This window comes from Pagrus pagrus (genome assembly GCF_965226575.1).
Source record: "Pagrus pagrus genome assembly, chromosome: 15".
Lineage (NCBI taxonomy): Eukaryota > Metazoa > Chordata > Actinopteri > Spariformes > Sparidae > Pagrus > Pagrus pagrus.
Window position 1 is genome coordinate 17671488 of NC_140199.1, and position 15012 is coordinate 17686499.

The 15012-nt window shown below is 42.5% G+C and overlaps 1 protein-coding gene across 7 annotated transcripts in view; it reads left to right on the forward strand.

The window, feature by feature from the left end:
- mymx (myomixer) overlaps positions 1-10132 on the forward strand; it is a 30828-nt gene extending 20696 nt beyond the window's left edge. For 3 of the 7 annotated variants that reach the window (XM_084376416.1, XM_084376418.1, XM_084376417.1), the window contains exons 22-34: positions 155-310; positions 1143-1523; positions 1714-1833; positions 3586-5502; positions 7163-7297; positions 7412-7486; positions 7579-7665; positions 7766-7857; positions 7951-8036; positions 8125-8188; positions 8292-8509; positions 8999-9145; positions 9239-10132. In XM_084376416.1, coding sequence (XP_084232542.1) covers positions 155-310; positions 1143-1523; positions 1714-1833; positions 3586-5502; positions 7163-7297; positions 7412-7486; positions 7579-7665; positions 7766-7857; positions 7951-8036; positions 8125-8188; positions 8292-8509; positions 8999-9145; positions 9239-9504 — 3744 coding nt within the window. In that variant the 3' untranslated portion in view covers positions 9505-10132. The remainder of the gene's footprint in view (positions 1-154; positions 311-1142; positions 1524-1713; positions 1834-3585; positions 5503-7162; positions 7298-7411; positions 7487-7578; positions 7666-7765; positions 7858-7950; positions 8037-8124; positions 8189-8291; positions 8510-8998; positions 9146-9238) is intronic. The other 4 variants (XM_084376421.1, XM_084376419.1, XM_084376422.1 and 1 more) reach the window with 4 other exon arrangements.
- The last annotated feature ends 4880 nt before the right edge of the window (positions 10133-15012 follow it).

A 15012-nucleotide genomic window follows, 5' to 3' on the forward strand; every position in this document is an offset into this window, starting at 1 on the left:
CTCGTGGGCAAGTGTTAGGCCATGCATGATATTTACTTCCCATTACTGACAACAACATTTGCTTTAGACAAAGAACGTGCATGTTTTACTGCACTGAGAATATTTTTGGCTGTATTATTGTCAGCTTTTATAAACCCCAAGTAATGTCTTGCAGGTAAGAGAGCGCATGGAGGAACTGAGGAGTATGCTCGGGTGGATCTTGGTGCACTGGAGGGCTCAGAAACAACAGTGGCTTCACAAGAAGAGCAGACAGGAGCTTTCGCAAGATAACATTTACTCCGAGGCCACAATGTGCTCTCCAGTCACAGAGGTAAACGCAGAGAGAGGCATTTATTGTAGGCACAGAGTTGAGTAATTGGAGGAAAACTAATGCCCTCGAAAAATCCAAAAATTTCCCTTTTTGTCAAATAATCTGCTTACAGTGTTCCTTTTGGGTCTTTTACACATGACAACATATGTCAAATAATGTAAAAAAAAAATTCACTTTACTCTGTCGCAGAACATGCTGCATGAACGTTAAAATCATGACAAGAAAAAGAAAATAATTTTCTCATTATGAGAAACTAGTGTCCTCAAAGTGTGTGACAAACTGCCAAAATCGATCCAACTAGATGAACAGTGAACCTTAATGTTTCTCAGACTACCTTGTGTAGTGTAGTTGAGCTGTGCTATATTGTGAAAACAAATCAGTAAATATCCAATAATTTGTTAATATTCATACAATAACTACACCGATGTAAATTAGATGGTAAACTGCATGAGAAATAAAGAAAAAATTTGGTGATAGCAATCATCTGCTTATAGTGATGAATTTGACCCAGACAGGTTTTATCACTGTATGACATTATTTGACAATACAAAACAACTTTTAATATAGATAGTAGTACGGAAGATTTTGGCAGTGTACAGCCAGCAGCCGAGACAGAACAATAAATGATCAATCAAATAATAATCATCATAAATCAAAAAAACCTCAATAACCATGGACTGGACTGGCTTAAGATAGAAAGTGGGGGGATACAAAGCTGGTGCCATGCCTAACATGTGTTTTCTGCTTGTGGGAATAACTAAAATGAACATTAGTGGTAAAAATGGGAGTACAGTATTTGTTCATTTTTTTCTTTCTGTGGCTTCCTACATAGAGCTCGGCTCCTGAGCTTGAGCCCTACCAGTCCCATCAGTCCCCAGTCTTCACCTCCGATGAAGACAAATCAAAGGCAGCAGGAGACAGACGATCCTCATCGCTGTCGCCCAGACAGTCTGAACAGCAGCAGGAGGAGAATCAGTTAGAGGATGGGTATGAGGTCATGAACACCATCGCACCACGGGGCAGTGAGGCCGCCTCCTCAGAGTCCCCCAAACCCTCTGTTGTGGTCCTCAAAGAGCCCGGCAGCCCTGCTTTAGGGGGCACAGTCAACCTGATCCTTAGCTTTGGTAACACAGGGGACAGCCAGGTTCAGGTGCTCGACCCACCTGCTAGAACGGATGAGGTGGAGGAGGAGACCTCTGAGCCTGTCCACAGGGTGAGACACACACTCATCACCTCACACTATAAGTCACCAAACACCATTACAGGATGCCACTATTGAATGAGTCAGTGCAGTAACATTCATTCTCTGTTATGACACTGCATGGGATCTCCCTCCTTGACTTCCTGCTGCTGTTCATTCCTCCCTCTCCTCTGGCCTTCATATCTTCCTTTTTCTCCCTCAGCCCACTGTGCCTCAATCTTCTGCCTGTAAAAACTTTTGGAGGCGCTGCCAGGGGCTTTTGGAAAATACTTTGGGTAGTTTAAAGCGAAAGAGAAAGATTTATCGGCAGAGTGCAAACGAGGTAAATTGCGCGGTGTGAATTGGCATCGCATGCTGCGTCTCCAAAGTGTCCTGGGGCTGCATGCTGTGTGGAGTTGTTTTCTGGGGGCAGCATGCTCTACTAACCCCTGTTACAAGGTATGTGCCATGTCTGTAAGCCAGGCGTCAAAGGAAACAAGTCATGCCAAAGTGCTATCATATATGCACTCACACCAGCTCTGTGACTTTCAATGTGGCTGGAAAATTTACAGTTAATGTAAGAAAAGTGAGAAAAGACAACAAACCGTTTTACTGTCAGAACTCACAATTTCCTACTTAACTGTGGTCATAAAAGCAAAATCAAAAACCAAATAAATTCTATATTTTAGTAAAGTACATTCTGTCATGATATTTAATGAGATGGGAAGAGAGAAGTGCTCTATTTCCAAGCCATCTGTGAAAATACAAATGAATGAAATGTAGCAACACATCTGACCTCCCATCTGTTCTGAAATATATTGTCTTTATCTAAATGTTTTCAGGTTGTGACAAGTTATTATAATGTATACAATGGACCAAATATATAGTATTATGCCAGCCCCAAAAGTTATTTAGGTGCTCATAAAATTGCCTTAAAAAGTTTTTGAAATGATTAATAATCTGCAAGTGAAAGTGGCTTCATGAACTCATTTAAAAGTTGTATTTACTGAGAATTATCTTTGCGGTTTTTATATTTAAAGGAGTCATGTAACCCGTCTAAGTAAGCTTGAAGCACTAAAAGCAAATGTGTGTATTTATACAAGAGTGAATGTGAATCCATCTTTGCAGTAATCTGTCAGCAGTCATTTTTCCCTTTCAGCTTTTCTTTTCTAAACTCAGATAAATGGTGAAATTCCCAACAGAAAATCAGTCAATGAATCAGTATGTTAACAATCCAACTCTCCTCCAACATTAAAACTTTTCTTTGGATCTCAACTTGTTCAATGAGCCGGGGTTTAAAGCTGGAAGGCACTGATGACAGAGACAGAATGAGGGTGATGAGTAAGAAAAGCACACATAGTCTCCTCCCTGCTGTGAATGTTGACAGAAGCTCTCTCGTCTCCCTCTGTCATGTCACCACAAGCCTGACGTAAACCTCCTTTTGTTCAGCTCTCCGTGACTGCGCCACAATTCTGTAAAATTAGTGACCTCACCTGCGCTTCTTATGAAACCTGTGCTCCAAAATGGCTCCCAGCAGGAGTGTTCGTCCCAGACGCCGACATAGGTGCAGTCATTAGACAGAGAACTGGTGTTGAACTTTTACGAAAGGTCCCCAGACTGCACACTGTGATTTATAGTCTGGGGCTTCCACAGAAACAAGAGATTAGTCACAGAGTTGAAAGGTCAAGCCATTACAGCTGCATATGACGGCATGTGCAGCCACATATGATTCTGATTAAAGACCTGCAAGTGTGCATTTGTAATCATGTCCATGTTCTTTTGTCCTTTCATCTCATTTTTTGTTGTTTTTTATACGTTTGCATCGTTGTGTGAGGCTTGTACATGATTGAATCCATTGTTTTCTCTGATGTGTGGGATGTAGAGGGAAAGAGGCTGATGTTTGTCTCTAAAAAGTAGCTGATTGTCTCAGTCAGTTTTCATGTCGTCATTCATCTGTAACACATAAATCAGCTCTTGTTCTGACAGATGGCTGCAGGGGCTCCAACCTGCAGCACGCATGAGTCTTTAACCATTTGCAATAAAGTCTGAATGATATGAGAGTTCAAACGTGCCTAATATCCTTTTCTTTTTATAGGTAAGTACCTACTTGCATGTCAAGGATAACAACTTGGCTGTGTCCCCTGTGTATGAGAGTATCACCCTGCCCCGCCAAAAGAGCCGCTCCGCAGCCTCAGCCTCCCCGACTTTCTCGCTGTCCTCCTCCGTCTCGCCTTCTTCCTCAGCGCCTGCACCTCAGATGGCTAATGTAACCTTCCACCCTTTGGCGGGGAGCGGCAACAGCTCCATCTTCAGCAGCCTCAAGAGAATGGGCAAGAAGAGGAAGAGGAAGAGAGATGCTCGCAGACACACTATCCAGAAAATCATGGGAGTGGAGGAGCAGACAGAAGGGATGCCTCACTACGCCTGCGAAACGATCACGTATGACACACATACATGGCCGCTGAAGGAAGGCAGAAGGAAGAAGAGTACACCAAAGAGTGCAGAAGCGATGGCCTATATGAAGAATCCCCTGCTAAAGGACATTGATACAGAATGTTCAGGAGAATACAGCATTATACCATATGCTGTATCAGAGGGGCCAACTGAAAACCACGTGAGGAGCCACTGCAGATTCCTCTCTTTGGGCTCTGTGCTGAGCTTCGAACTACCAAAGGACATGACCCTCATCCCCAGCATTCAGGACATTATTACAATCGCCCCTCCGGAGTCCAAAAAAGGAGCTGGGACTGATCCAGACCCCCTTTCCCAGAGACACACAGCCCTGAGCTCTTTCAAACAGACTCGACCTACTCCTGCTGTCACATCAGCAGATATAAACTTTTCGGAAACTTCGCCGGTTGTGGTGAAAGATCTGCCTGACGTGGACAAGAGTTTCCAAACACCGCACCATCCTTCCCCTGAAGAGGATCAGACTGTGCCGTGTAACGACCTATCTCAAACCCAGTTCAGTCTGCATGAGGACGCAGAGCAGGAGTGGGACAAGTTGTCATCAGAGGTTAAAACCAATACGGCTGAAAGGACCGTCCAGTCTTCCCAGCTTCCTATTTATGTGAACCAAGCCCAAAGTACAGCTGAACATAAACACAAGTGCCCCAGTGTTCACACGCTCATTCGAGACCTAAACGGACACCAGTACCATAAATGTCCAAGATCCCACAGTATGCATGAAGAGAGTCCTGGACTTCAGTCTCTGAGCCAGGCCTCTCATATGGTGGTGAATCTGAAGTCAACAGTGAGCGTGAGTGTTCGTCAGGACTCAGTCGACTCTGGAATCTCCACCTCCAGCAGTATCAAGCTTTCGTCTGACGCTCCATGTTCAGACAACCCGCAGCCCAAGGGAGTGGTGGGGAGGCTCATGTCCTTTGAGTTGGGAGGGCTAGACTGCACTAAAACAAGGGAGAACACTGTAACACCGTCGGGTCCATCGACAGACTCAGCAGACCTTGAAGCAGAGCGTGTTCACCTTGACCACCAGCAGTTTGAGGAGGAAGAAGAAGAACTGGAGGACATCTGGAACCAGACTACTAACTACAGACAGAGCATCTGCTCAGACATCATGTACCAGCCCAATCAGGAAGAGTCTGAACCATCAGACCAGTCCAGAGAGCCCCTTGCCCGCTCACCCTCACCCAAGCCCCCAGCTGTACTCTACAGGAACCTTGCCACAGCCTCAGCACCCAACCTCCTCGTGGCTGAGTTCAAACTGCCCCCCTACGTTCAGAGCTTGCTGGGTTACGACAAGGAGCCCAAAGGTCACCACCCTCCACTGGACATAGGAGACAGGAGATCATGGGCAGCCTTCCCTAACAGGGAACCAGCCAGCAAGACCTCAGTGACATTGAACGAGACGGCGTCTGATCCAGTGAAGCTGCCAGACGTGGGGGACAATCAGAGATATATTTATCAATACAGAGAGGACGAGGAGGAGGAAGAGGAGGTGGAGGAGGCAAAGGCGGGGGAGGAGGTGGATGAGCACAGAGGTTGTTCGAAGGTGAGGTCGGCGTTTGTACTGTGATGTCAGAACGAGAATGAGACTGGATCAGTTCACCCAAATTACCAAAAATAATGAAAATCTCACCTATTCCTGCTGGTTTGTTGGTGAGGGGATAGGTTCGGTTTTATTTGAGATAACTGTTGTTTTCATTCAATTTATTTGTACTTGAGACATCAGTGAGGGGCGACCCTCATTTCTAATGACATTGAGTCTGTTATAAAAACAAAAAAAGGCAATACCACAATAGGCCATTAAAACTATCTCCAGATAATCTGATAGATAAGTTAAAGGTCCAGTGTGGAGGATTTAGTGGCATCTAGTGGTGTAGTTGCAGATTGCAAAAAACAAAATATCCCCTTGTCTCACCCTCCTCTACAATGGCTGCTAAAAACACGAGGAACTTGAAAGACCTTCTTTAGAGACGGTGCTTATTTTGCCCATTTTGGGCTACTGTGGAAACAAGGCGGTGTAACATGGTGGATTATGTGGAGGAAGAATTGCTCCCTCTGTAGCCATAAAGGTCTCATTCTGAGGTATCAAAACACAACAATTCTAAATGTCAGGTGATTATACACTCGTGAAAACATAATTATGAATATTATGGGTCCTCCTCAATCCTTCTGAACTCTAAACATTGAACCTTTAAGATAATTTTAATTTAATAGAAAATACAGTAAGCCTGGAATGACAACTCCACAGTTTTTAAACAAGCAAAGTTTCTGCTTGTAAAAATCAGAACATTAACACATCTCCATTGTTATTGCATGTACGGGACAATCGCGTGTATCAAAGATCAAAGATTGTAGTTGCAGTGTGACAATATGTCAACATTTACAGCTGAGGAACTAAGTTCTAAATATTTATTTCAGCCTGCTTGAAATCATTTTAGGTTGTTTTGATGTATAATGTTGCTCAAAAACAATAATTGTTATCTTAAATGAATATAATGAATACTTTACAAGTAAAGAAACATCCCACTGAATTCTGTAGATTTAAATTTTAGTTCACAACTGAAAGATTCAGATTCCATTTGGGCCTGCAACTATGGTATATAATTTAGTAGATACATGAAAATTAAAATGGAAGACAAAAAACGTAATGTAAAAAAACCCTGACATGTGAGATTTGTTCTTGAAATTAAACGGTTGCTTTAAAGGGCTTCACACTTTATGTGTATCAACTAGAGCAGCCGCTGAAAAACGCTGTCTAAAATGACATTTTCTCTACTCACTATATGTAAGTCTCACCATTCCTTGTAGTGGGATGGTGGCAGAAATCTTCGCAAGTACTTGAAACCTGAGCAAATAAAACCAAAACTATCAGCATGTCTAGATATCACCAGAGGTAAACAAGAAAACAGTTAGTGCTTTTACGTAATTTGGGTGAACTGAATCTTTAACCCTCCCTGATTTATTTATTTATTTATAAGAATTCTAATTGATGCAATAGTAATACATTTAAATGTTTATACAATATGAACAGATATGTCAGTTATCATGTATACATAGTCAATACAAACTTTATTACTTTACTTAAACCTGTAGTGGGGACCAGAAGCTATTTTCTCTTTGGTGTAGATGTTAAAGGCAACACAACTGCCTGAGCAGCTGGTATTTTGTCATCAGTGATGACTGTAGAGTCTTCTCTTTCTGAACAGGACCAGTCCATGAGTCTGCTGTCCGTTCACATGGGTTTGGATGGCGTCTGTCAGCAAAGACAAGCCTCTCAAAGTCTGGACAACGTGGAGAAGCAGGAAGGATCAGTGACCACAGGAGGGCGCTCTATCACCCTGGTAAGAGCGACTGCAATCAGCTCATTGCCTCGTAGTCATGAAGATTTTATGATTCACTTCAGGGAGAGAGTTTCTGTTTTTGTCTAACGCTGGTGTTAATTTATACCTTCTCAGAGTGGAAAGCCTGAGCTGCAGTCTATGGAGGGACCGCTGGAGAGGAAGCACAAGCTGCAGCTGGGAGGAAAGAAAGTAAGAAAAGCTGCATTCAATATTGAAGCCAGCACGGTCAGCAAATGTAAAGCCCACAGTCAGCAGCACACACTCTTATCTTATTTTCACAGGCAGCCTCCCGAGGCTGGAACTCCTACCACGCTGTCCTATATAGACACACCTTGTGCTTCTACCAGGATAGGAAGGATACACTGAGGGTAAGCAGAGAAAATACAACAAAAAGAGCCCCAAAGACCAGAACTGAAACATAACTGTTGAGTATGAAGTCAGTGATAATCAATGTGTTTTGTGCTGCAGAGCTCTGCATGTGGCCTCCCGCTGAACCTGACGGGAGCTGTGTGTTCACCCGCACCAGAGTACACCAAAAAACCCAACTGCTTCCGACTACAGTAAGACTTACCAACCACAGATCGGAATTTAGATACTAATAGATCAATTCTCACATCTGGAGGTTGTAACAGTTGTCTTTTTTTGTCCCTCAGGCTCCGTGATGGTTCAGAATATCTGCTTAATGCCTCTTCACGCTTTATGATGAAGAAATGGATGATGAAAATACAAGCAAATACAGGTAACCATTTTTTTTCAAAGCTTGTGTATGCTAATATTGAGCTCATGTATTACATTATATATTCATTACATGTTTGTTTTCTTCAAAGGTCAAAGTGAGTGTGTGTCTTCGTTATCAGGCGTCCCAGTTGATCAAGACTTCCCCATTTCCATGTAAGATATGACAGTTTAACCACCTCCAGCTCTTGATTGTCCCTCATCTAAATGCTTCCGATGCTTCTAATAATACACTAACGTTTCCCCTCCCTCCCTCCAGAGAGCCCTCCCTCTGCTCCCGTTGCCACGGTCTTGCCAAATGCTACTGCTCCTCCCGACATGATGTCACCTCCACGTTCCCCAGGCGCAAACCAGCGGGCGCCGCCCAAACCAAAGAGATTGTTGTCCTCACCAGAGAGTTCAACCACATGCCACAGAGTCATTTAAGGAGTGTGGACGAGCAGTCGACCATGTCATCCTCAGACGGAGGCTGCTGTGGTGAGGCCCCTCTGCTGTGAACACAAAAGCTATATTTACCTGGGGAGAGTTAACTGAATGTGGATTTGCTTAACGGAAGCAATAGAAGGCTCCGCCCTCCATTGTTGGCTACTGAATACCCCCAATGAGCCACTGGTGGTTAGAGGCTGCGCTCCTCTGTGGTGGTTATTGATGGAATAAGGATTATTATTCTCTTTCCGGACAATGATTTTATCAACCAAGCTGCTTTTGTTTCTTTCCCTTCAGGCTCTCATTGAGCCTTGTAGTGTTTCAGATTGCCGCAAGTGCTCTTAACCACAGAGGAAAATAATGAATGGCTGTTGCAGGTGTTGTCTGCACCACTAGGGGGAGCTAAAGTATTACCTTACTACATATTCAATAAGTAAAACGTCACAAGATTGCACGGGGATAGCTCACATCTGCTACCAGTAAATGTTTCAGCTCTTCTCCTCATCGTTTCTGCTTTTAATGATTTCTGTCCTTCTCTAGATGATGATGAAGACAATTCAAAACAGACAATGACTCACAGATTGTCAGCTGCATCCAGAGACAACACCTCCTCCTCTCCTCACTCCCCTGTATCCAGCGGTGACGATTGGCTCAGCAACAAGCGTCGCTCCCACTCCTTCACATCAGGTTATTGACCTAAGTCATCCATAATGTGTCTGCTGTGAATCATAGACATCTGTTTCTTGGTCTCGTAACGTTTTCCTCACTGCTTTCTCACAGCAACCTTTCAGAAGATCAAACCTGTGTCGCACAACCCCGGAGGCAGAGGCCTGGAGAAAGGCTCCAACTACTGTGTGACTCTCGTAGTTGGGGACAAGTCATCAGACAGTTCATCCGGAAGCAGGAGCTCTGAGCCTCCACTGCTGGCCTTGGCTGGTTGGCAGCATGACACCTGTCAGGACTCTGCTCTGAGGAGCTACGCCAGCCTGCCGCGGCCACGCAACAAGTCCGTCTTTAAAAAGTTCTTCGGGAAAAGGGACCTTTGAGTTGTTGTTTTTTGTAACTAATAAAGTGTTTTACAAATAGTTTCTAATGTGCAGTGCACATATTTGTTGAAAAGACAAAAAAAACGCTACTACTGACTGTATTTATGATTGGAAGAGCTACCACAGTTTTATTTTTGATGTGTTTTATATAAATCACTTCATGGGCTGAAAAGTCCTTATAACAAGTCCGGTTAGTGTCTATTTTTTCCTTCTCTTGTCAAGTGAAAGGAACAATACTGTGTGAGTGTGCACTGTGTAGTTGTAGATTTGATTAACTGAAAAACACATTTTTTTCATTATTCTTTTTTTTTTTTCCTTTTGTATTTTGTTGGATTGTTGTGTTATCGGGTTGACAGTCTCTGTATAAAGGAAACCTTCCTGCTCAGTGGAGAATCACTATAGAAACCACATTTAGTGAATAGACCCGGTGATGACTCAGCTATGACTAAGTATTAACAATATCTTGAACTCATGACAGATCGTTACAGCTCCTCTCCTTCAGTGTGGTGCACCAAAACATCTTCTTTCTTCCACTAAAATCAGCAGTTTGATACTGCTCCAGCTTGTCTTAACACTTTTTGAGTACTAATCATAGTGAAGACTGTTCGTAATAAAACATTAAAACCAATGATTTGCTCCGGCTGTGATTTATGGATGAAGATATTTATTTTTAATACATTTGTGGTGAAAATGTCTGTTATTCAAGCTTTGTTGTCATCTCTGGAGGCTTTGAAGAGAAAGGGGATTACCAGTAGATGAATAGAGAGAGATTAAAGGCCATGCCAGGCTCGGAACATCTTCACATCATTAGCCTGATTTTTGCATATTCACAACCTACCTCCCTTCAAAGACTCGATTCAGACAAATCCATAATCAACATTGTATATATGCTAAGGATGCTGGCATTCTCTGCAGACGTTATAGCTGCATAATGAGTCGTATGCGTAAAGAGTTTGCAAAATGCTGCTTAGCATTACAAAATATTCAGTGATTCCCTACAAGATCTCTGAGGGACAGATTAGCTACCACAGAGAGGGAAAGAAATAGGTCACTTGGTGAAACATTTTTTGGGGTATTTGAAGTACGTAGACAACACTTAGAATCGTAACATACAATATGTAATTTCCGTCACTGGTGGTGTCTCAATCACAAGAACACAAAAGATGTAAGTAGCTTGGGATCATGGGAGTAGTTGTCTACCTTTATAAAGCAACGAACATCTATCTGGAAAAATGTTCATGGACAGGGCAAATTTTTTAAGTTTTGTTCAAGTAAAATGTTTTAGCAACCGGTGACAAAATGAAACGTACCGTTATCTTGAACAAAAGGACTGTTTTCTCTGGTTTTTAACATAGTGGGAAACATCGGGCATAAAGTAAGTGCACAGCTCAACAAAAATATAACAACAGCCAAGTTGTTTTTAGGCCCTTAAATGCTGAAATGTTACAAATCATGTCTTTAAAGCTGTTGAAGGGTAAGTACCGTCAGTTTAGTTTATAAAATGGCATGTGAAAATGCTCTTTTTATACATTTTACTTTACATTACATTTTTGCTTGAAAAAGCCTGAAAAGAAGAATCTATTCCAAAAATAGTTGTCAACAAATTTTCTTTTGAGTTCTAGTATAATCTCTAAATAAATGTCAAGGAGACCTTTTATGTTTTTCAGTTTTTTCTTTCCTTCAGTGTTTTATATCAGTTCACGTACATGTGAAAGGTCTTGACAGTTAAAAAGGTCATAGTCCGCACCAACATAAGGGACTTTTACATTTTTCATATCGAGTTTAAGCCTTGTACGCAGTTGACATGTCAGCTTGTATGCAATCGCTGAAAGTAGTTGAACCGTCGATTGAAGTATAATGAAAGCTGTTGAATTGTTAGTTGAACTGTGAAAGGTGAAAGCAATTGAAATCTCAGTTGAAGCGCCAGAGATGGTTGAATAATATGCACCTTCAATAGCTGAAGTGTCAGCTGGTATATCATCAGTGGAAGCGGTTGAAACGCCTGTTAGTGGATGGAATAATAACACATCTACAGATCACACTATATCCATGCTGATCTGCACTATTCTCGGTGCAATGTACACATCATAAACACACTTTAGAAAGGCACTATCACAGATGTTTTAAAAAAAAACCTCAAAACAAAACAAAGACAGATGAAGCACTGAGTTTTGGCGCCGCTCCCTGCACCACCTTTCAGTTCACACAGCCCTGCCAGAAGTCACAGTGTGGTCTTGGCATGTATATGCGCATACACACATGCACAGAGCAGCTACAGTAGTGTATGGAATGGAAACAGCTCGCAGAGCTCTGCGTTTGTGGTGAAAATTTGTCAAAAGCATCCAGCGGAGGCATTAATCATGGCAGGTCAGCAATCTGTGAATCATTATTGAGACTCTATAGAGCTGAATGCTGCATGACTCAGCCGCTCACAGTGCTGTAAAATATACCCCACATTTGTTCAGTTTATCTACAAAATCCCCCACATAAGTCACGTCCAACGCCACTGCAATAATCAATATGTTATTAACATACTCTATGACAGACAAGTTAATAATCCACAATGACATCCGGGATATAATTGGTAAATCACATAGTTGCTGCCTGCACATATGGCCCCTATTTTCTTGATATGCATGGAGTACAAACATTTAGGTTTCCCTCCACAATGAAGACAGTTTTTGTGTCGTTTTCCTCTCTGTCAAGTTTGGAATGACAGCCACATCCTTTGCGGCCCCGAGGGACGCAGCACCAGCCGATCGATTGACCGCCATGACCCCGATCTTTGTGTCCCCCCGGTGCCCTTTGACCTCCATATCATCTGCTGACAGCTCCTACTGCTTCCTTCACAGCTGTGGGGGGTTCAACCCTTCCCTGCAGAGATAGTGATACACTCACTCTGTGTGTGTGTCACCACAATCTGGAGGCTTCCTGTTGGATTATGCAGCAGGGCGATGGAGATGTGTACCACAAAACACAACACCCACACATTTCTCCACACTTTGGTTGTTGCATTTCCCCTGTCTAACCCATAATAACAGCCAACGTGAATTATCCTCCCCAAGGTGAGGTAAAGTCCAGGTTTTGTTATCCAGCCGAGTGAGAAGAGTGAGTCACAGGGGTGACCACAGTCATTCAAAGAGACCCGGAGATCACAAGAAGCCATCGAGATAGTGTAACAGGAGAGGGATGTCCTCAGGCCTCCACCCCTCCCCTACTGTTGATGGGAAATGGTCCTCGTGTCACTGGAAGGATGCATCACTCTTTACACGTCCCAGATTTCCACAGATGTTAGCAGCTGTTCTTTTGTTTATAGCCGAGCCATGAGATCAAAGTAAGCAGAGATTTTTGGAAATCATTAAATTCTATTAATGCACAAAGAGAAGGAAAAAATTCATTGTGATAGAGCAAAGATTTTTCCTTCTTTATTTTCATTTTCATGCGTCTTTGATTCTATCTCAAAAGGTGGGCTTGTGGAGGGGTGCGCTAGTGTCCCGGACACAGGCTTTGAAACCCAACACTGTCTGCCTCCAGCGGCCCCGGGGAGCCCATGAAAGTGATGTAATGGGGAGAGTGGTTTAGGAATCGTCGGTGGTGGGCAGGAGGATGGAATAGTGGTTAGGAACCCGGATCAAATGGCTTCATTTCCACAGCCTTCGGATCCCGTTTGACATTAACTGCCTACCTGTCATGACCAGCGGACCTTGGTTATGCCCATTAGCACAATGAGGAGAATTAAAGCTCAATTACAGCTTTCTGGGAATATATCTGAAATCACAATGCCTGTGGGCCATGCAGAGCCTTGTGGAAGAAACTGAGAACTCACTGCTACAAGCTGAGAAATACTTTGATTTAAGGGGGTATTGCTAAGTACTTACCATGCACAGGCTTTGGCACTGAGAAATCTGACATCACAGATGCTAAGAAGCTTTAGCGCCACATCTTTCAATAAATCATACAATCATCTTGGGAAATAAACAGTGAATCTGAAGTCTGGCTTTGGGAAAGCTGGAGCAGGCTTTTGTGTATCTCCCACATGGTCTTTGAACAATATGTCAGATTTTCATCAGCTGTGTTTGGCATTTTGGCCAAGGGCTTCTCGGACAATACATCATAATATGTCCACCCTCTGCAGCTGTCATTGTGCCTCCTGGGCTGGTACCACAAAGTGCAATAACTGGAGAGAAATTTCCTCATCTAAGCTGCAGCTCCCCACCAGCCCTGCACCACCCTTCTCCCCACCTCCCAGCAGCAAGCTCCCTTTTGTCCTGGATTGCTGGTAAGCTCCTTGCATTTCTGTGTCCTGCATGTGTGGAGGGATAAAGGGTACAGGGTGCCACGTAGACATCTGTCCCACAGATACGGTGCGAATGCATCCCTGTGATATGGATATTAATTCACTTCACATCCATTCAAGCTTCTCTATATGGATGTTCACGCAATGCCCCTCCTGCTTAGAACGCATCAATACATTCAAGTCCCCTGACAGTGTATCCAATTGTTACAGTTGCACAATGGTTATGTATATTAACAAACCCGCAATGTTTACAATGTAAAACCGCAAGCTGGAGAACATTACCATAAAATAGAGGGAGTTTCTCTCTATGGCTTTGAATTCTTTGTTACTGTATTAAATATTGTTGTTATGATGATATGCAGCATTTCATACACATCATGATACTGCAATTCAGTGGTTACTAACCTTGTTTGTGAGACGTACCCACACTCACACACACACACACACACACACACACACACACACAGCCCTGTCAGATGAAAGTACCCGACATCAACAATATTCATTGCCTTTTGGCGACTCTTTCAAAATCCATTACTTTGAGCTTTTTTCACCATGTATACTTGTAAGTAGCCTATGTATCCATTACTTTATGCTTCCTATTTTAGCCACTTTTCCATCTACGTTTAGCTTAGATTTGAGCTGTTTATGCATAACTTTGTACATTTTAGCCATTAATCTGCTACTTTATCCATCTGTTTGAGCCATTTGGCCATTACTTTAAGCTATGTTTTAGCAACATATCCATTACTTCCAGCTGAGTTTGAACCATTTATCTGTTACTATCTATTATTATTGTTTTACTTTGACTTTTTAGCCATTATCCATTACTTTTGGCTCTGTTTTAGCCATGCATCTGTTTAGCTTTTAGCCATTGTTACTTTTTAATATGTTCTAGCCATTTAGTCATTACTTTTAGCTATGGTTTAGCAAGATATCCATCACTTTTATCTACGTTTTAACCATTTGTTATTTTCCGTTTTTAGCCATTTATCTATTACTTTTAGCTATTAGCCATTTCTTTTAGCTAACTTTTAGCCATTTATCAGTTTAGTATTTAGTCAATTACTTTTAGCCATTTCACCAAGCATACTTTTGGCTACATTACTTAAAGCCATCAATTTAACCACATATCCATTACCTTTAGCTATGTTTTAACCATTTATCAATTTGCTAACAATTTAAACTCTTTATCCTTTATTTTTAGCCAT